This window comes from Stegostoma tigrinum, chromosome 7, assembly GCF_030684315.1.
Source record: "Stegostoma tigrinum isolate sSteTig4 chromosome 7, sSteTig4.hap1, whole genome shotgun sequence".
NCBI lineage: Eukaryota > Metazoa > Chordata > Chondrichthyes > Orectolobiformes > Stegostomatidae > Stegostoma > Stegostoma tigrinum.
Window position 1 is genome coordinate 5,708,707 of NC_081360.1, and position 21,540 is coordinate 5,730,246.

At 41.0% G+C, this 21,540-nt stretch overlaps 2 protein-coding genes across 7 annotated transcripts in view; both read right to left on the reverse strand.

The window, feature by feature from the left end:
* pcnt (pericentrin) overlaps positions 1-21,540 on the reverse strand; it is a 323,443-nt gene that overhangs the window by 84,440 nt on the left and 217,463 nt on the right. For all 6 annotated transcript variants that reach the window (XM_048534231.2, XM_059647013.1, XM_048534228.2 and 3 more), the window contains 5 exons: positions 19,550-19,720; positions 13,278-13,817; positions 12,312-12,405; positions 9,108-9,280; positions 7,073-7,270 (listed from right to left, as the gene is read on the reverse strand). In XM_048534231.2, the coding sequence (XP_048390188.2) occupies positions 7,073-7,270; positions 9,108-9,280; positions 12,312-12,405; positions 13,278-13,817; positions 19,550-19,720 (1,176 nt within the window). The remainder of the gene's footprint in view (positions 1-7,072; positions 7,271-9,107; positions 9,281-12,311; positions 12,406-13,277; positions 13,818-19,549; positions 19,721-21,540) is intronic.
* LOC125454509 (transcriptional coactivator YAP1-like) lies at positions 3,736-5,494 on the reverse strand. Its single transcript, XM_048535384.2, is given in 3 exon segments — positions 3,736-3,963; positions 3,966-4,425; positions 5,435-5,494. Coding segments are annotated over 3 exon segments (603 nt in total). The 3' UTR covers positions 3,736-3,880.

Genomic DNA, 21,540 nt, shown 5'->3' on the forward strand with positions numbered 1-21,540 from the left:
TGACATCTGTCCAATATCTTTCACCCCTCAATTTAAAGCTATGCCCCCTTGTGCCCGCCATCACCATCCTAGGAAAAAGGCCCTCCCTGTCCCCCCTATCTAACCGTCTGATTATTTTATATGTTTCAATTAAATCACCTCTCAACCTTCTTCTCTTTAACAAAAACAGCCTCAAGTCCCTCAGCCTTTCCTTGTAAGACCTTCCCTCCATACCAGGCAACATCCTAGTAAATCTCCTTTGCACCCTTTACAAAGCTTCCACATCTTTCTTATAATGCGGTGAGCAGAACTGTACGCAATACTCCAAGTGCGGCCGCACCAGAGTTTTGTACAGCTGCAGCATAACCTCTTGGTTCCGGAACTCGGTCCCTCTATTAATATAAGCTAAAACACTGTTTGCCTTCTTAACAGCCCTGTCAACCTGGGTGGCAACTTTCAAGGATCTGTGTACATGGACACTGAGATCTCTCTGCTCATCTACACTACCATTAGCCCAGTACTTTGCATTCCGGTTACTCCTATCAAAGTGCATCACCTCACACTTGTCCGCATTAAACTCCATTTGTCACCTCTCTGCCCAGCTCTGCAGCTTATCTATGTCTCTCTGTAGCCTACAGCATCCTTCGTCACTATCCACAACTCCACCGACCTTAGTGTCATCTGCAAATTTACTAACCCATCCTTCTACGCCCTCATCCAGGTCATTTATAAAATGACAAACAGCAGTGGACCCAACACTGACCCTTGTGGTACACCACTAGTAACTGGTCTCCAGGATGAACATTTCCCATCGACTACCACCCTCTGTCTTCTTTCAGCAAGCCAATTTCCGATCCAAACTGCTATATCTCCCACAATCCCATTCCTCCGAATTTTGTACAATAGCCTACTGTGGGGAACCTTATCGAACGCCTTGCTGAAATCCACATACCCCACATCAACCGGTTTACTCTCATCTACCTGTTTGGTCACCTTCTCAAAGAACTCAATAAGGTTTGTGAGGCACGACCTACCCTCCACAAAACCATGCTGACTATCCCTAATCAATTTATTCTTTTCTAGATGATTATAAATTCTATCTCTTATAACCTTTTCCAACACTTTACCAACAACTGAGGTAAGGCCCACTGGTCTATAATTACCAGGGTTGTCTCTACTCCCCTTCTTGAACGGGGGAACCACATTTGTTCACCTCCAGTCGTCTGGCACTATTCCTGTAGTCAATGACGAGTTAAAGATCAATGCCAAAGGCTCGGCAATCTCCTCCCTGGCTTCCCAGAGGATGCTAGGATAAATCTCATCCGGCCCAGGGGACATATCTATCTTCACACTCTGTAGGATTTCTAATACCTCTTCCTTGTGAACCTCTTTTTTTTGTTTTTTTTTACCACAAAGAATGTATTTTATACCATATGAATTGTCATGAACCATTGGAAAGTATTACATACAGAAATAAATGCTACAGAATTTACTGTATGTATCCATATACTGGCATGCTGGTACAGCTAAAAAAAAACATTACTGTATTATATATTGAAGTATGTGTACATTCATCAGAACTATATAATAAAATAATATTACATGTTTAACAACTATCAAAAATGTCAGTGTTCTATGTATGCCAAGCATACATTTTGGCTATTTAAAGATATTAAGGTCATGATCAGCAAGATTTCATGATGCATGTGCAAAAGCAAAATTGTACATTTACTCAGATGAGTATTTCGAAATATTTTGTAAATTTAAATTTTTTGTTGCATTGTTTTATTTCAACACTGATTTGTTTAACTGGTAGGAGGCGAGAACCACACGGAGTATCAACTCTTAGAAATTAAAAATACACCCTTTCGTCTTACTTGTATAACTACCTGTGCATGATCATGCAAAGTAATGATTATGCTTCCTTTGCTGTTTACTTAAAAAGGTAATTAAATTTCAACAAGATGACATACACCAGAATCCACTTTCTTTTAAAAAAGGTGGAAAGTCAAAGCTTAATCAATTTAAGATTTGGTTTTAAAAATAGAAGCTTAGAATTTATGGTGCCTTCTCTAACTAGTACTGATACAAAGATGAGCACAAAACTACAAAATGATCTAATACTATTGCTCATCCCTAGGATTCGAGTTGCAAGTACACATTTGAACTTGCGCTAAGTTTAGAATCTATGATGGCTTCTCAAAATAGCAATTCTAGTACAAATTCAGTACAAAAATACAAACTGATTCGATGTAATCTTGCTATTCATCTCTGCATACAAGCCGCTAAATAAATGTTTGAGTGTGCATTGTCAAATTTATACAATTCCTACAAAATTATTGTTCACCTGTGTACAATTTTAAAAATGCTACAAGACAAATGGAAGCCGGGCAGAAGGTTCCATTTCAACGGACAAGATTTGAAATGTAGCACTTTCAATAAGACTCAATACAAAAGAAACTTTAAAAATCGTAGCCCAAGAAATAACACTAGGCCTGTGTCGAATGTAGAAGCTGTATAGTATATTTTTTTCTCTACTTAGATAGAGCTAAAATCAGCACTCTCCAAGGATTGAAAAAGAAACTGGAAGAGGATTTAGTAACATTGAAAAGTTAAAATGTTTTCCTGGGTTCTCCATCAGTACCTATAAAAAATATACTAAATTCACAAGCCACATTATCTTTACAAGTAAAAACCCAAATACAAAAATGTATAAAGTATTTAGCAGTTCATGTCTGAGTGAATCATGTTCCAAAAATAGGCCTATGAACTTCAGGAAAAGGAACACTCTTTGGAGATCTTTTTGATCACAAAGCTCCTGCTGATTTGTGCAATTCTTAAATCTAATATTTTATCATATACATAAATGTATTCTTATAACCATTAACCCCCACCTACAATACACTACTGTATATAGGACTCCTGACACTATAATGTCCTGTTGACCATCTAACATGTCCCAACAAGCCATTTGACCACTCAAACTACGAAAGAAGTTCATATGCTTTTTAAGTAGGTACATAACCAGCACTTCCTTATTTATCATGTTTTGTGTCTTTTGGTTTAAAAGTAACCTTTTGAAAGAAAAAAACTTACAGCAGCTCAACTAATTTTGGTAAGACATTACAGAAAAATGTACATGTCTAATATACTATAAAAACATGTACAAGTAATTAAAAAGCACCAAATCTTTCATACTTAAATAAGATCAAATTAAACTAACAGCTGACAGTTCACTTTGAAGTCACCCAATTCCTGGACTTGACGGGGCAGTTATTTGAAAATTATACTTCCACTTTGCTCAAAGACAAAAGCAGGTTAGATACTGTGTATACCGCAAAATGGAAGACTGAGATAGACAGCACATTTGGATAGAAGATGTAACAGAGTTTCAAAGAAGCTGGGCAAAGGCACTTAGAATTGGCACCAGATTCTGTGACATCTTAGCAGCCATAAAGCAAACCTGATAACACAATTAAGCCTACTTTACCGTCAATCTTACTTGCTTTAACTGATTTACAGATCTGAAAAATGTTGGGAAAGCAAAATAAAAAATGAGATCACTGCTACTGAACTTCACAAATTATACGAATAAAGAATTACACTCAATGACAGGTTTTGTTCCAAATGTATGAAATGGGGCAGGGAAAATGGATAGACAGTCATATATTCAAACTGATTAAGGGAAAGCAGGTTGAAATTCTACAGTTTTTGCGACCATTATAATATGGAAAATGTGTGAAATACAATGGGCAGAATCCTTTTCAAATATTCTGAGTTTATCCAATGTTGCATCAGAGAAGAGACAATTCAGAAGTCCATAACAAGTCACAAAGATATCTCAAATTTTGATATCCTTCACAGAATCAAAGGTAGTCTGACAGGACCAAGGGCCCTATAGCTATGTCAGGAAGCTCTCCTTATCTATCTTTGTGGCAGCAAGGACAAACTCCACGTCATTGAGAATGTCAGAGCTCGGTGCCCCTGTAGGCTTGGCATTAATTCTTCTCCTTCTACATTCATCCTGTCTTCCTCCAGTGTCCCAAAGTCCACATTAGTACCAGGGATAGTTTCCAAGTAGTCAGGAAAACGATTTTGCAGAGGCCCAATATTATTTTGACCAAGGTTTTCAACTGTATCCATTTCCTTGACGCTGTTAAGAAAGTCATCAGGTGTTCTTGGTACACTGTAGCTGCTCTTGCCAAGTCCACTGTCTGTACTTTCCTCCCTGGAATGGTATGTTCCACTATTAAGGAATGGATCTGAACTGTTGGCAGTCATTGTCCTTATGTCTTGGGACATTGCAGGTGAAGAAACTGGAGTCTGGGGGCTGCCATCTTGTTCCATGCTTGGCAATTGGCTACGTAAGGCCATTTCCTGTTGTAGGAGCTCTTGATGCTTCAGTCGAAGTCCCACTTTCTCAAACTGGAGTTGCTGCAATCTCATCTGTTGACAGGATGCAGAGCTGGGCAAAGAAGTAGCAGATGGAATTCAACCCAGCAAAGTGTGAAGTGACTCATTTTGGAAGGTCAAATTTGAATGCAGAATACAGGGTCAATGGCAGGATTCTTGGCAGCTTGGAGGAACAGAGGGACTTTGAGGTCCACATCCATAGCTCTCTCAAAGTTGCTACCCATGTTGATAGGATTGTTGAAAAGGCGTATGGTGTGTTGGCTTTCATTGGCAGGGGATTTGAGTTTAAGAGCCACGAGGTTATGCTGCAGCTCTATAAAACCCTGGTTAAACCACACTTGGAATTTGTGTTCAGTCCTGGTCACCTCATTATACGAAGGATGTGGAAGCTTTAGAGAAGGTGCAGAGGACATTCATCAGGATGCTGCCTGGACTGGAGGGCAGGTCTTATGAGGAAAGGTTAAGGGAGCTAGGGGTTTTTTCATTGTAGCGAAGAAGGATGGGAGGTGACTTGATAGAGGTGTACAAGGTGATGAGAAGCATAGAGTGAGTGGATAGCCAGAGACTTTTTTCCAGGGCGGAAATGACTATTACAAGGGGGCATAATTTTAAGGTGAGGGGAGGAAGGTATAGGGGAAATGTCAGAGGTGGGTTCTTTTCACAGAGAGTGGTGGGCGTGTGGAATGCGCTGCCAGCAGTGGTAGTGGAATCAGATATACTGGAGACATTTAAATGACTGTTGGATAGGCACATGGATGATAGTATAATGTAGGATATGCAGGGTAGTTTGATCTTAGTAGAATTATAGGTCAGCACAACATTGTGGGCCGAAGGGACTTTACTGTGCTGTGCTGTACCGTTCTATGTTTTAAGAGTTCCTTAAGAAACTGATTCGATCTCTACAACCATCTGCTGCTTCAATGACATTAACCTATATTCTATCTTTAGGTCAGGAGTGTAGATGCTTACTGATGACTGTACCAAGCTTAGTACCATTCATAACTGTTCACATACTGCATGTAGCAAGACCTGGGCCACATACCACCTGTTTCAATAAATGGCAAGGAACATTTGTGTCATACATGCGCAATGCAATGACCATCTCCATGAAGATAGAATCTAACTATCTCTACGAGACAGCCAATTGTATCACCATTATTACATGCACCATCAACATCTGTTGGATTAAAAGTTTGCAACTCCTTTCCTAACAGCACCAAGGAGCCACAGTCTACGTAATTCAAGGAGGTCATGCATGGTAATGGAGAACAGAAAACAAATTCAGGCATTACCAACAACACCCATATCTGAGGAATGCATAAAAAGAAACCTGCACCCCCAAAACATGTACCATTTGTTTCTTGTCTCATTAGTTTGCACATTGTTGTCACACATCATCCAAATCGACTTCTAATGACTCTTGTCTCCTTCTACCACATCACTAATCATTCAGTTGAATAACAGAATAATAAATTTGAGCTTTTCCAATTCATTCATACACATTATTTAAATAGCAGGGTTAGCTATCATTGGAGAAAACAGAGAAAGGATGAGTGATGGAGGCATCATTCCAAAAGTGGGAGGGACTATAGTATAATGTGTAAGTACTGCACTCATCTGAAAAGTCTATAGTGAGCAACCATTTACAACAAATCAATACCTCCAAAATAAATTAATCCATAGAAACACACTTGAGCTGATGAGAACAGAGGTTATGAATATGAAAAGATGGGATGTCTGTATATTTATGCATGTCATAGTGCAACAAAATGAAGGATGCATACTTTTTGTGAAAAAGACAAGGCCATCAGGGGAATGGAAAAAGATGAGGCTGAGAGTGGGCTCAAGCAGAATGGAAGAATTCAAGTACATGAATCGAAGTGGAGAAAAATCATTGCAGAGTGGCATCATGGTATGAAGAGGGGAAAGTGGGGTTTGTACCAGGGAAGATACAGGGGTTTAATTCTCCAGGCAAAAATTTAATTTTATCAACTAACAACTTAAACCAGATCACTGATAAGCTTGTAAGTAAAAATGATCTAGCTTGCATAGTTTCATTTATCACATTTTGTAAAATATGTAATCTGACATAAAATCACATTGTAGTTAATTTATTAGATCTAGGATTATATAGTTAAAATAACTAAAGATTGCAAACTTTTGTTATAGTCAAGAATTAACTTTAGTAAATGACAAAATAAAGCAATTATTAAAAGAAAAAACAGAGGTAGCTCAGCTATAATTTTTTAATTCTGAGACTGATAATAGCTTATGCTAAGAGGTTTAGCAAAAATCTCAATGATATCAGGCAAAGGTGAGAGTTACATAGAGTTAGGATGTAGATCAGTTGCAATCACTTTGGTGGGGCAGGTTTAATAACCTATTCCTGTTCTGATGTAACCACATATTTGACATGGCCTTTCTAATACAATTTTTATTTATACACAATATGTTGAACAAGCAAGACAAAGCTACGGAGGGCACTTAAATGCTAACATTCTAATGGTTCAACATGCAATGCCACTCTATCAATGTTACACAGTTGTAATATTTGTGGAGCACACCTTTTAATAAGTTGTAAAATAATGTATATGTGATGAGGAGGAGAGGTGGAGATGTACTGAACATCTTAGTTGTAGAAGATATCGATACACTGTACACAATAGCTTTGAAATCTTACCTCATTACACTTGTCTGTTGCCTTGGAAAGCAGTTGCTTCAGTAGCTGAACTGTGTCATGTAGTGACTTTTTCTCTTGCTGCCACTCGTCCACTGTTTTGCTCAAGACAGAGACAGGTTCAGATTCAAGGCAGACAAGAGGCCTTTGTGACAATGCTAACACCCGACAGCCTTCTTCATGTACCCTCTTTAGCAATGCCTGATGGAGAAAGACATGAGCCATCAACCTCAACCACGACATCATGAACAACAATGAACATTGGAAGCAGACTGAAAATGGCATATTGTGTGTCATAGTAAATTATGAGATTATACTATTATTTAAAAATAAGTATTAGAATAGAAGGCATAGTAAGCTGAAATGATAAAATCCTGAAAGACAATACAGATCAAGATTACACTAAATCTGGGAGAAAAGACCTGAAATGCATTTTTGATTAAAGTAAAAACTACATATAGTGTTTACGATTCTGTTTGGATCAGGAAGATTCCAAAACTTGTCATGGAATCAATGCCAAATTCAAAATAAACTTCTGTTAAGGAAGTAATGTGCATACACTCAAGTTAGCAGAATCACTACAAGCCTTTTCTGCAGGAGTGCCTCTATTGTCAAACTACTGATAGTGGAGACAGCAATTCTTGGCAGAGCTCATTCAACTCATTTCACGATAAAGGCACACAGTGATTTTTCGTAAGTCACTTTCAGCACTGCCATTTTAAACACATACTAATAGAATCATAGTTATGCAGCACCTTTGGTCCAACTCACCATGCTGATCAGATATCCTAAACTGATCTAGCCCCATTTGCCAGCATATGGCCAATATCCCTCTAAATAATTGGGACTTGGACACAGAAGCCATTGCTTCAAAATTCACTGATGCCACAAGCTCAAGAAATGTAGTAAACATAAGGCTAAGTGACTTTGATTCAATTCGAGATGAACAATCAATTCAATTGATTTCAGGAGCCCAGTAAAATAGCTAGGCTTAAGGCAAATGAAATTTAACATTGAATGATGCACTTTAGGAAAAAGCAATTAGACAGGCAAAAGAAACTAATACAATTCTGAAGGAGGCACAGGAGTTCAGACCAAATGATCAAAATTACACAGAAACCGAAAACAGGAATTTATTTCATCTTCAATGAAGTCTCAAGGGAAAATTCAGGAAGTTGTTGAGAATTTAATGGAACTCTTGGTCATTATAAACAAATGTATCAAATACAAAGAGAAGAAAGTTTTCAGAATTTTTAAAAAATGTAACCATTTGCTATGTCACAAGATGCTTGCTTGAAAGGGTGTTGAAAGTAATTTCAACAAGATCTCAAAAGCAAATGATAAATAGGTGAAGAGGAAAAGAAGTTGCATTTTTCTAGAGAGAGGAAAGGAAATAGAATGTGGGGACAAGTACAACGGGCCGAACAGCCTCTTTCTGTGTTGCATCCTTCTAGGATTCCTGCAAAAACATTGGGTGCTGAAACGTAGTCATGACGCATCTGCTGGGTGTACTCAATGTAAAATGTGCGAATGTCAGAATTTCTGGCAAGTGCTTTGGAAATTCAAGGGGTTTTTTTTTCTAGATTTTGGAAGCAAAATAATTCTTACAACTGATTCACCACCCTCAAAAATGTGCAAAAATAAATAAGAAGTTGAGAAATGGATTTTACAAATCTTGAAATTTTAAGCACATTTAATAATTGTGATGGTTTCTTTCGTAGTGAAAAACTTTTCCAGTCCCAGAGTACCTGAAGCTAACAGCATTCCAAAAAGCCAAGGCAAATGGAAGTTTTTTTTAAGATGACAGTATTAAAAGTAAGAGAAAGATTTCATACTTTTCTATGAGCATTGTTCACGAACAAAAGAACCAAAGAATCCAGTTAGAACTATTTGATACGATTAAGAAAAAAATACATGAATAAAAGTAATTTTAATTGATTTCATTAATATTTTATAATAAATGCTAAATTACACCAGATCTCCATATTTTACCACTTCCATACTTGCAATCTTAGTCATAAAGTAAACTTAAACAGACCTGAAGCTTTTGGGAAGGCATTTCCTCCTGACACAGTTTGGGCTCCCTTGGTTGATTGGTTGACGTGGACAATGCAATTCCACGATGTTGTAGATACTCCACAAAACTACTGTCAAGTCGTTCAGTTATTTCAAGCTCTTGATTTAGCTTTGCACCCAGATCCAAACTTGCATCTGTGGAAAGAAATTTAAGAGAGATACTTTTTTTTCCTCCATTCCTCATATCAAGTACCCAATTTTATTAAATTTCTGGTCCACCCATTTCTTACTTAGATCATGAAAGAACACTTGCCATTAAATAATTAAAATAGTTGATTGTGGACAATTTAAAGTTTAAAAACTGCAGCTTGGAATCCAAGACAATTCATCCAAAACCTTAGATTACAACCAAATTCTGAAACCAAACGTTTATCCAATTATAAAACCAATTGTCACTCTGCAAATATATAGAAACATAGAAGATAGGAGCAGGAGGAGGCCATGCAGCCCTTCAAGCCTGCTCACCCATTCTTCACAATCATGGCTGATCGTCCAACTCAGTAACCCAAACCTGCTTCTTCCCCACAACCTTTGATCTGATTCGTTCAAGTGCTATATCTAGTTGCCTCTTTAATACATGCAACGTTTTGGCATCATTTACTTCCTGTGGTAATGAATTCCACAGGCTCACCACTCTTTGGGTGAAGAAATGTCTCCTCATCTCCATTCTGAATCGTCTACCTTGAAACCTCATATTGTGATCCCTGGTTCTGGATACACCCACCATCAGGAACATCCTCCCTGCAACTACCCTGTCCAGTCCTGCTAGAATTTTAAGTCTCTATGAGATCCCCCCTCATTTGTCTGAATTCCAGCAAAAACAATCCTAACTGAGTCAATCTCTTCTCAAAAATCAGGCCCACCATCCCCGGAATGAGCCTGGTAAAACTTTGCAACACTCCCTCGATAGCAAGAGTATCCCTCTTCAGAAAAGGAGACCAAAACTCTCTCAATACTCTCGGTGTGACCTCACCAAGGCCCTGTATAAATGGAACAATACATTCCTGCTCCTGCACTCAAAACCTTTTGCCATGAAGGCCACGTACCATTTGCCTTCTTTACTGCCTGCTGCACTTGCATGCTTACCTTCAGCAACTGGTGCACAAGGACGTCCAGGTCACACTGCACACTCCCCTCTCTCAATTTACAGCCATTCAGGTGGTAATCTGCCTTTTTGTTTTTGTTTCCAAAGTAAATGACCTCACATTTATCTAAATTATACTGCATCTGCCACTGATTTGCCCACTCACCCAACCCGCTAAGATCATGCTGAAGGAACGCTGCATCCTTGTCACAGTTCACCCTCCCAACCACCTTGGCACTATCTGCAAACTTGGAGATGTTACCTTTGGTTCCCTCATCCAAATCATTATTATATACTATCAATAGCTGGGGTCCCAGCACCGATCCCTGTGTCACCCCAGTAGTTACTGCCTTCCAATTTGAAAAGGACCCATTAATCCCTACTCTTTGTTTCCTCTCTGTGAATCAGTTTCCTATCCATCTCAATACACTTCAATCTTGCATATTAATTTCTTCTGTAGGACTTTGTCAAACATAGAACATTACAGCACAGCACAGTACAGGCCCTTCGGCCCTCGATGTTGTGCCGACCTGTCATACCGATCTCAAGCCCATCTAACCTACACTATTCCATGTACGTCCATATGCTTATCCAATGACAACTTAAATGTACCTAAAGTTGGCGAATCTACTACTGTTGCAGGCAAAGCGTTCCATTCCCTTACTACTCTCTGAGTAAAGAAACCACCTCTGACATCTGGCCTATATCTTTCACCCCTCAATTTAAAGCTATGCCCCCTCGTGCTCACTGTCACCATCCTAGGAAAAAGGCTGTCCCTATCCACCATATCTAACCCTCTGATAATTTTATATGTTTCAATTAAGTTACCTCTCAACCTTCTTCTCTCTAATGAAAACAGCCTCAAGTCCCTCACCCTTTCCTCGTAAGACCTTCCCTCCATACCAGGCAACATCCTAGTAAATATCCTCTGCACCCTTTACAAAGCTTCCGCATCCTTCTTATAATGCGGTGACCAGAACTGTACACAATACTCCAAAGTGCAGCCGCACCAGAGTTTTGTACAGCTTCACCACAACCTCTTGGTTCCGGAACTCGATCCCTCTATTAATAAAAGCTAAAACACTGTATGCCTTCTTAACAGCCCTGTCAACCTGGGTGGCAACTTTCAGGGATCTGGGTACATGGACACAGAAATCTCTCTGCTCATCTACACGACTAAGAATCTTACCATTAGCCCAGTACTAAGAATCTTACCATTAGCCCACTTTCTAAAATCCAAATATGCTACATCAACTGGGTTACCTCTGTCAACTCTACTAGTTACATCTTCACAGAATTCCAACAGATTTGTCAAGCATGATTTCCCCTTTATATATCTATGTTGACTCTGTCTGATCCTGCCGCTGCTTTCTAAATGCCCTACTATAAGACCCTTGACAATAGATTTGAGAATCTGCCCCGTTACCCATGTAAGGCTCAGCAGTCTATACTTCCCTGTTTTCTCTCTACCTACTTTTTTGAACATTGGAGTGACATTAGCCACCCTCCAATATGCAGGGACTATTCCATAGTCTACAGAATCCGGAAGGTGACTAGCAATACATCCACTATTTCTATTTATCCACGGATGAAGATTCCATTAGCATCTAATCCCCATCTTAATAAGAAATCACACAAAAAAGGCATTAAATGTATTCTAGAATAAGTTTATCTTTATCATAAGCGCCCACTGTAGTCTTCAACGTTCCTAGTCTCATAGGATTAGAGGGAAAAAACAGCTCAAAGAAATGAACTTTAGGAGTATGTCTGTAAGATGCTGAAGATCAGAACTCAATTACGTTCTTTTTAAAAATATTCATAATATATTAAACATCTGCCTGTTAAAATGAGATATTTGCTGTAGATAAAATTGAATAAAAGCTCATTAGACAATGGAGGCAGGGAAAGAATGTCACCATCAAAGACCATGTTTGTATTCAATCCTCAATTTCCAGTTGGAGGTCAATCTTGTGCATGGTGAACGAACATGTTCTTACACATTTGATTAAGAACTGCTTCCAGTCCAGTGTTTTTAGATGTCGATAGGAAAACTGTTCCATTTTGTTTCAATGGTACACTTACTGCTGCCACAGCCTTCAGTTATCCAGTCAGGGATTGACACTGTTGATGCTCTATCTTCCTGCAAGGCTGACAGTGTTACTTCTACATTTTGTACCTATGATAGAAAAAACAACAACCATGAAGAATGTCTCTCTTCCATCTTCAAAACTATGACATTCAATTCATCCTAGTTTAAAAACATGAAAGACAATTTCTGACTCAATTGTTTAGGTATTGGGCGGCACATTGGCTCAGTGGTTAGCACTGCTGCGTCACAGCGCCAGGTTCAATTCCACCCTCGGGTGACTGTCTGCGTGGAGTTTGCACATTCTCCCTGTGTCTACGTGGGTTTCCTCCGGGTGCTCCGGTTTCCTCCCACAGTCCAAAGATGTGCAGGTTAGGTGGATTGGCCAAGCTAAATTGCCCCTAGTGTTCAGGGATGTGCAGATTAGATGGGTTATAGGGGAATGGGTCTGGGTGGGATGCTCTGAGGGTCAGTGTGGGCTTGTTCGGCTGAAGGGCCTGTTTCCACGATGTGGAGGATTTTATGATTCTATGTACTGAGCAGCAGAAGAACCAGAATCGCTATATACACTTGAGTCGATAGTCTCTCACAGATGGACTCGTTCCAGAATCCCCTATGCAGCGATTCAGTCTTTCCACTTCCTGGCTCTGACCTACATGGTTTAATGCTTCTGTTAAGCAGGATTTGTAACAATACATTTGATTCAAAAATTCTTTTCTAATTTCCATTACTCTTCCTAGCTGATTGAGGACATGCTGTATACTAAAGTGCCTAAAAATAAACGTTCAAAAAGGGCAAATATCCAACTTCAACCAAGGTGTAAAGAGGAAATAAAAATATTGGCCAGCATCATGAGAGGTGAACCAGATGGAGTTCTACAATTCGGTACTGATTGAGTCATCACATTTCAAGGATCAACGAAGTTGAATAATGTTTTAAAACTGACTTCTTTCCTTTCTCACCTTCTCTGTATCAGAAGATTCTGAGAGTGTTTGTTCATAATCAGATGGTGCTGAAGAATTCCCATTCAGTTTGTCTTTGTTAATGCTCTGGTCCTCTCCATCTATATCTTTCTCAAATCTGAGCGATCTGCTGTGCACTGTCTCTGTACTGTGCACACCACTGATTTCAGAAATCCTCCGCGAGTGCAGTCCATTCAACCATTCCAGACTTTCCTCATACTTTCTCATAACTTCTGGAGAACTTAGTAAGCTCTCATTGATAGCTTGATTGTAGAAACATGACTGATGCCCATCTTGGCCAACAGTCTGTGAAGATTCTTTGTAATCTGAAGAATTGACTTGCGGCTTATTTACTTCCAAGCTGGACAGTCGCAGCAATTCAAGTCCTTGCTGACAACATTTTTCAGTTAAGTCTTCTACTTCCTTTGCTCGATTAGCTAGTTCCTCCTCTTGCTGCAAAAGGGCTTCTTGAAGTTGATTCACCTGGGTTTTCAGGTTATATGTGTGGACCTCTAAGTCAGCAATTGTCTGGTCTTTTTCCTTCAAAGAAAGTGACAAAGGCAAACACTGTAATCAGTTATTTAGCGAATTTAAGAATTCAAAACCACAGGTGTGCCCTGCTCCAGAACAAACTGAAGTATTTTTGCACTGCAATACTGAACTACAGGCTCTGGAGGTTGTCAGTGAGCTATCTATATGTTCTAATGATATCTAACGGCAAATTGCTGACAGACGTTTTAAAATTGCTGACAGATGAATTAAAATTTACACTCAGAAACAGAAACAAAAAAACAGTGCTGGAAATTTAAAGTGCTAATGAAAAGCTAGAATAAACAAACTGTTTAAAACAAAGCTTGACACTATTTTCAATATAGATTGGAGATCAATACAGGTTCTCAAAATGGTAAAATTTTCAGCAAATGGGACCCTGTGAGGCCCAAAGTTGGCTCCTGGAAGGGCAAGTGGGTGAGCAGGTATGCCAATGCGCTAGAACAGAGAACACACAGAAAGTGGTCACACACCCAGGGAAACTAAACATACAAGAAGAAAGTTGGCTACAGATCTGTGCCAAAATATATTGTGGATATCCCTTGGGTAACATTAGAATCAGGGTGTCATATAGTCGTCAAGCGGACCTTTGGTCCATCGAATCTGTACCACCAAAAATACATAACTAACTACATTAGTCCCACTTTCTTGCACTAGGCCCAAAACCTTGAATGTTATGAAACTTCAAGTGTTCATCAAAGTACTGGATGAAAAAATATTTTCTCAGATTCCTTGTGGCCTTCACTTTAAAAGTGTGCCCCCTTGTTACTGACCCTTCAACTAGCTGTTTTCTGTCCACCCTGTCCATGTCCCTCATAATTGTATACATTTCAAGTTCACCACACCCACCTTTCTTTGCTCCAAAGAAAACAATCTCATCTCATTCAATGATAATGGGAACTGCAGATGCTGGAGAATCCAAGAAAATGAAATGTGAGGCTGGATGAACACAGCAGGCCCAGCAGCATCTCAGGAGCACAAAAGCTGACGTTTCGGGCCTAGACCCGTTCTTTGCATAACTAAAATGCTCCAACCCAAGCTTGCCTCTGAATCTCCTCTGGTCACCTCCACAGCAATCACATCCTTCCACTAGTCTGGTGACCAGAACTGTATTTAGGGCTCCAGCTATGGCCCAACCAAAGTTCGGCACAGTCCAACATAATCGTCCTGCTGTCATAATGTATGCCTTGACTATTAAAGGTATGCACTACCTGGTACTGCACACCAGGCTCCAGTCACACAAATAGCCTTCAACCACCACCCTGTGTTTCCTGTCACTAAGCCAATTTTCAATCAAACACTTCTGAAGAAGGGTCACTGGATCGGAAACGTTAACTGTATGTTCTTCTCATGGGTGCTGCCAGACCTGCTAAATTCTCCAGTGATATCTGTTGATATGTAGCCTGTTAACCTGTCCTGCCACCTTCAGGGATCTGGGGTAAAGCACCCTAAGAACCCTCCAAAGAGGACATAGGACATATCAGCACAGTACAGGCCCTTCAGCCCTCAATATTGCGCAGACCTATGAAACCAATCTGAAGCCCATCTAACCTACATTATTCCATTATCATCCATATGTTTATCCATCTATTCCTTTGAGTTTCGAAGTGTTCTGCCATTTATTGAGTACTCATGTATATTTTTACTTCTTCCAAAGTATATCACCTCATTTACCAGGGTTAAATTCCATAGAACATAGAACATAGAACAGTACAGCACAGAACAGGCCCTTCAGCCCACAATGTTGTGCCGACCATTGATCCTCATGTATGCACCCTCAAATTTCTGTGACCATATACATGTCCAGCAGTCTCTTAAATGACCCCAATGACCTTGCTTCCACAACTGCTGCTGGCAACGCATTCCATGCTCTCACAACTCTCTGCGTAAAGAACCTGCCTCTGACATCCCCTCTATACTTTCCACCAACCAGCTTAAAACTATGACCCCTCGTGCTAGCCATTTCTGCCCTGGGAAATAGTCTCTGGCTATCAACTCTATCTATGCCTCTCATTATCTTGTATACCTCAATTAGGTCCCCTCTCCTCCTCCTTTTCTCCAATGAAAAGAGACCGAGCTCAGTCAACCTCTCTTCATAAGTCAAGCCCTCCAGTCCAGGCAGCATCCTGGTAAACCTCCTCTGAACCCTCTCCAAAGCATCCACATCTTTCCTATAATAGGGCGCCCAGAACTGGACGCAGTATTCCAAGTGCGGTCTAACCAAAGTTTTATAGAGCTGCAACAAGATCTCACGACTCTTAAACTCAATCCCCCTGTTAATGAAAGCCAAAACACCATATGCTTTCTTAACAACCCTGTCCACTTGGGTGGCCATTTTAAGGGATCTATGTATCTGCACACCAAGATCCCTCTGTTCCTCCACGCTGCCAAGAATCCTATCCTTAATCCTGTACTCAGCTTTCAAATTCGACCTTCCAAAATGCATCACCTCGCATTTATCCAGGTTGAACTCCATCTGCCACCTCTCAGCCCATCTCTGCATCCTGTCAATGTCCCGCTGCAGCCTACAACAGCCCTCTACACTGTCAACGACACCTCCGACCTTTGTGTCGTCTGCAAACTTGCTGACCCATCCTTCAATCCCCTCATCCAAGTCATTAATAAAAATAACAAACAGTAGAGGCCCAAGGACAGAGCCCTGTGGAACCCCACTCACCACTGACTTCCAGGCAGAATATTTTCCTTCTACTACCACTCGCTGTCTTCTGTTGGCCAGCCAATTCTGTATCCAAGCAGCTAAGTTCCCCTGTATCCCATTCCTCCTGACCTTCTGAATGAGCCTACCATGGGGAACCTTATCAAATGCCTTACTGAAGTCCATATACACCACATCCACAGCTCGACCCTCATCAACTTTTCTAGTCACATCCTCAAAAAACTCGATAAGGTTTGTAAGGCATGACCTACCCCTCACAAAGCCGTGTTGACTGTATTTGATCAAGCCATGCTCTTCCAAATGGTCATAAATCTTATCCCTCAGAATCCATTCTAACCCCTTGCAGACGACAGACGTGAGACTTACTGGTCTATAATTGCCGGGGATTTCCCTATTTACTTTCTTGAAGAGAGGAATTACATTTGCCTCTCTCCAGTCCTCAGGTACGACTCCAGTGGAGAGCGAGGATGCAAAGATCTTCGCAAGTGGCGAAGCAATTGCATTTCTCGCTTCCCAAAGCAGCCGAGGACAAATCTGGTCCGGGCCTGGCGACTTGTCAATCTTAATGTTTGACAAAATTTTCAGCACATCAGCTTCGTCTATCTCTATCCATTCCAGCATGCACACCTGCTCTTCAAAGGTTTCATTCACTACAAAGTTGGTTTCTTTCGTAAAGACAGAAGCAAAAAACTCATTTAGGGCTTCCCCTACCTCCTCAGGCTCCACACACAAGTTCCCTATGCTATCCCTGATCGGCCCTACTCTTTCTTTGATCATTCTCTTATTCCTCACGTAAGTGTAAAATGCCTTTGTGTTTTCCCGGATTCCTTCTGCCAAGCCTTTCTCGTGCCCCCTCCTGGCTCTCCTCAGACCATTTTTGAGCTCCTTCCTTGCCTGCATGTAATCCTCTCTAGCTGAACTTGACCCTAGCTTCCTCCACCTTATGTAAGCTACCTTCTTCCTTTTCACAAGAAGCTCCACCGCTCTCGTCATCCAAGGTTCCTTTATCTTACCCCTTCTTGCCTGTCTCAGAGGGACATATTTACTCATCACTCCCAACAACTGTTCCTTAAACAGTCTCCACATGTCTGTAGTTCCCTTACCATGGAACATCTGTTGTGATCAATCTGTTTATAACCTCGGACCCTCTTCCATAAATGTTCCAGCTAATCTTTCTGTCATCTGCAAACTTGTTTATTATTCCCTCCAAACTCCCCATTCACATTTACATGGTTTATGAATATCACAAACAATAAAGGAACCAGGATTGTGATACACCACTTGACACTGGATTCCACTCACACAAACATCCTCCTAACACTACCCTATGTCTCCTGCCAGGAAACCAATTTTAGAGTCATAGAGTTATACAGCATGGAAACAAGCCCCTCTGACCAACTCGTCCATGCCAACCGCATGTCCGAAACTGATCTGAATAGGAAGGGCTTAGACTGATACAGGCCAAATGCCAGTCTAAACCTTTCCTATTCATGTATCAATCCAGATGTGTTTTAAATGGTATAGTTGTATCTGCCTCCACCACTTCCTCTGACAGCTCGTTCCATACACACGTCACCCTCTGCATGAAAACGTTGGCCCTTAGGTCTCTGTTAAATCCTTCCCCTCTTTCCTTAAACCTATGTCCTCCAGTTTTGGACTCCCTTACCCTGGGAAAAGGGCCTTGCTATTTATCCTATCCAGGAATGTGAGCACCACTGGCTAGGCCAACATTTATTACTTATCTCTAATTGCCCAGAAGGCAGTTAAGAGTCAACCACATTGCTCTGGAACTGGAGTCACATGTAGGCCAGACCAGTTTTCTGGTCAAAGGGCAGCAGTTTCCTTCCCTAAAGGCCATCAGTAAACCAGATAGAATTTTCTGACAACAGACAATATTCCACACTCAACATTAGATCTTTAATTCTAGATTTGTATTGAATTCAAATTCCATCACCTGTTTTGGCAGATTCAAACCTGAAGCATTTACTGATTTTTCAGATTAGTTGTCTAACAATAAGACCACTAGGCTATCATCTTTACCAGGATGATGCCTGTGCTGAAAAATTTCAGTTTTAAAGAAAGATTGGAAAAGACTGTGGAGCGGACGAGGGAGTTGCGGAGAGAAAAGTCCCTCTGAAAAGCAGATGGGTTGGGGGAAAGAAATATATCTTTCGTTATTGGTTAGATTGTAGGTGGTGGAAGTGACGGAGAATGATACATTGAGTACAGAGGTCAGTGGGATGATGTGTGAGGACAAGGAGGATTCTGACTTTGTTTTTGTTGCAAGGAGGGGATGTGAGGGCAGAAGGGCAGGAAACGCAAGAGATCCCGTCAAAAGCATTTTTGATCACTGAAGGAGGGCAGTTGCGGTTCTTGAAATAAGAGGACATCTAGGATGTTTGGGTGTGGAACACCCAATCTTGGGAGCAGACATGGTGGAGGTGGAGGAATTGGAAGTAGGGGATCTCATTCTTGCAGGAAGGTGGGTGAGAGGAGGTGTAGTCTCGGTAGCTGTGAGAGTTGGTGGGCTTGAAACAGAAGTTGGTTTTGAGGCGGTCATCAGACATGGAGACAAAGAGATCCAGGAAGGAAACAGAGGTATCAAAGATGGTCCAGGTGAACTAGAGGTTGGGGTGAAAGATGTTAGTTAAGTTGATGAACTGTTCAAGCTCCTTGTGGGAGCACGAAGTAGTGCCAATACAATCATCAATGTAGCAGAGGAAAAGGTGGAGGACAGTGCCAGTATAGCTGCAGAACAGGGACTGTTCACATATCCTACGAAGAGGCAGGCATACCTTGGGCCCATGCGGGTTCTCATGGCCAACCCCTCAGTCTGTAGGAAGTGGGAGGAGTTGAAGGAGAAGTTGTTAAGGGTAAGGATACGTTTTGTTAAATATCAAATGGTTGTTCTTTTCCCAGAGAATTGTGAACCTCTGGAACAGGGTGTCAAGTCATACCATGGATGTCAGTTCCCCGAATCCCTTCAAAGCAGAGCTGGACAAGTTATGTGACAGAAGAGCTCAACTGCCTCAACTATTTGCGTTACCTGATCAGTCTCCAGCAGTTTTTCAATCCTCTCTGTGCTGGAGTTCAGTTCCTCTTTAACTTTAGAAAGCTCAGCCTGTAGTCCCTCACGTTCCACACTTAGCTGGGCTACAAGTAGCTCCTTCTGCTGCAAGGTAGCTTCCATTTCTCTCAGGTTCTTTTGCTCCTGGAACTGAAAGGTCATTCCCATCAGTCTGTCTGTATACAACATAGAATTTTATCTTCATAATATGAGATTTTACTGATTACCTTTTGATACAAGCTAGCAGCAATGTAGTGAGGATCCATTATCTAAGAATGTTAATTTATTGAAGTTCTGATAAAACACATTAAGGACATATACAACAATTGTATCCTTAAACAAAGTCTGGATCACTGGGTTACAGCTGGTCAATGAAACAAGTAGTGAGCCTTACAGACAAAGGTCATTGAACTGAGTTAGTGAGATGGTAACAGACAACTGGACTGCTGTAGGTTCCAGGGTTACAGGCAGTGAAAGAGAAGGGAAGAGTAGCGGCTGCACTCGACATCACTGACCAGTCTTTGTTGTTGAAATGACGTGATTGATGCATATTAAAGATCAGAATGGCACCAACAATACATTGTAGCCAAATATCCTATAGGTAGACCTACGAAAGAAGGTGGTTTTCTCCAAGTCTTCACATTATGTACATCTTTCACACATAGTCCAATGCATACTCTAGCTTTATGCATTTTAGGAAACCCTATGATGAGGATCTATAGATGCTGTCATGACCAACGGAAAGGATTTCTACTCCACTCCCTGTGATCATCTTGGCCATTGGATGAATTAATTTTGATCTGAAATTAATTATTAACCCATCCACTTGAATATTATTCCATTGTATGGTCTACCAATCATGTATGAAAGAAAGTGCCTCTTTGGAAGATGCATATCACTTGAACATCAAGGATAATCTTGAACACTTCCTTCTTCATTGTCCATCTACAAATTTAGAAATATACCAAACTGGCATTCATTTGGACAGTGAGAAGTCTCCCTATGAAAGCCTAACAACAGTTCTCTTGACTGAGCAGTCAAAAATTTGCTGCCGTTAAATGTAGACAGCCATGTTGTATTCATGAAGACTTTTCCATGTACATCTCCATTTTTTGCAACGGTGACAGCGAGGACCAGGGGCTGCTGGGAGGTAAGCTCTTCATTTCGGCAGCGAAGCTGAGTGGGAGCGGTTGAATTGCACTCTGGGAAGGTGAGTGATCAGATATATTTGGTACAATTTTTTTCATTTCATTTATCTAGTATTTGATATTATTGTAGGGATAAATTAAGCTCAAGAGTCAAAATGGCAGGAAATCTCAGGCCCCGGAGAAAGGTAGATGGGTTACAGTCAGGAGATGGAAAGAGAACGGGCAGACAGTGCAGAGATTCCCTACGGGCGTTGCCCTCAGTGACAAGTATACCGTTTTGGCTACTGTTGGGGGAGATGACTTACCAGGGGTAAGCCATGGCCTACAGGTCTCTGGAACAGAGTCTGTCCCTGTTGCTCAGAAGGGAAGGCGGGAGAGGAGGACAGCATTAGTCACTGGGGACTCCATAGTTAGGGGGACAGTTAGGAGATTCTGTGGGAACGAGACAGACTCGTGGCTGGTGTGTTGCCTCCCAAGTGCCAAGGTCTGTGATGTCTCGGATTATGTTTTCGGGATCCTTAAAGGGGAGGGGGAGCAGCCCCAAGTCGTGTCCACATAGGCACCAACGACATAGGTAGGAAAAGAGATGGGGATGTAAGGCTGAAATTCAGAAGCTAAGGTGGAAGCTTAGAGCTAGAACAAGCAGAGTTATCATCTCTGGTTTGTTACCTGTGCCATGTGCTAGCGAGGCGAGGATTAGAGAGAGAAAGCAGTTGAACACGTGGCAACAGGGATGGTGCAGGAGGGAGGGATTCAGATGCCTGGATAATTGGGGCTCATCTGGGGGTAGGTGGGACCTCTACAAATAGGATGGTCTACATC